We start from the raw sequence: 962 nt of genomic DNA on the forward strand, positions 1-962 counted from the left end.
TGAAGAAGAGGATGAAGATGAAGAAGTTGAACAGCAGCCGGTGGTCAGTGGACAAGCAGTCGCGCAACAGTACAACTTTTCAACTTCACCCTACCCGATGCAGACGACGGACACCTGCTACAGCTTGCCGTCACAGTTGGACATCGTCCATCCTTCGATGCCAACAGCTTTGCCCCACGCTCAACCTCCATCACACAGTATCAACTATTACAACAACTACTACTACAATGGGCAACGTCCAGATACGGATCACTTTTACAACGCATGGTCAGTTGAACAGTTTCCACCAGCATCCACTACTTCAGTCAGTTCTGCCATGTACAATTGTTCAAGTTATTCCTGAATTTCACGATTCAGTTTTACAAACCACCACCAGTGCCACTTCTGTGTTTATTCCATTCAGTACTTTTGTATTTTCTTTTCAAATTCCTTTCTTCACTATTTCTAATTGAATGATACAATTTAATAAAAAAGTATCCGCATTTGAAGGCATTTTCTTAAATAAAGCAAACAGCTTTCAAATCAACCGCACATCCTGCTGGGCAGAGTACAATGGCCAAGAAGTATCTGTTTCAACTTTAGCCTTTCAACACAGGCCCTGAAGCGAAGAGCGGCACGCGGTCAACAACGGCTCAACTTTAGCATAGCCATCCGGAAGTGGACCGCTCAAGACGATTAAGCCAACACTGGTTTCCCTAAACGCCCACTCTGCAGCCGTTAATCCACTGAACACCTGTGCTGTTCAAACGTCATTCGGTGCCGATAGCTTTCAACTTTTCCCAGGGTAAACTACTTTCAAAAGGTGCACGCACCTCAAGTTCAGCTTATTCATCTGGAATAAGCGATTACTACGATTATTAGCTATATAATGCTGCGTCTACAGTCTGGTCAAAAAGAAATCTACTCTAAATTTCATACTGTTTATCAGCAGGTGGTCAATACGATCATCCGTAATTTTACCA

At 43.3% G+C, this 962-nt stretch overlaps 1 protein-coding gene across 1 annotated transcript; it reads left to right on the forward strand.

Moving 5' to 3' along the window:
• The first annotated feature begins 17 nt into the window (after positions 1-17).
• Tsp_13942 (hypothetical protein) lies at positions 18-679 on the forward strand. The gene is given in 3 exon segments (XM_003367749.1): positions 18-410; positions 508-563; positions 583-679. The coding sequence occupies 3 exon segments, from the start codon at positions 18-20 to the stop codon at positions 677-679; spliced, it is 546 nt and encodes a 181-aa protein (XP_003367797.1).
• Positions 680-962: the final 283 nt, after the last annotated feature.

The sequence above is a fragment of the Trichinella spiralis genome (genome assembly GCF_000181795.1).
Source record: "Trichinella spiralis strain ISS 195 chromosome Unknown Scfld3741, whole genome shotgun sequence".
Taxonomy (NCBI): Eukaryota; Metazoa; Nematoda; class Enoplea; order Trichinellida; family Trichinellidae; genus Trichinella; species Trichinella spiralis.

Excerpts from the sequence above, each read along its gene's own strand:
- Tsp_13942 (XM_003367749.1), top strand. The coding sequence starts at position 18 with ATGAAGAAGTTGAACAGCAGCCGGTGGTCAGTGGACAAGCAGTCGCGC. Across the intron at positions 411-507 it reads TTATTCCATTCAGTACTTTT|CAAACAGCTTTCAAATCAAC; the intron begins GTATTTTCTTTT and ends TCTTAAATAAAG.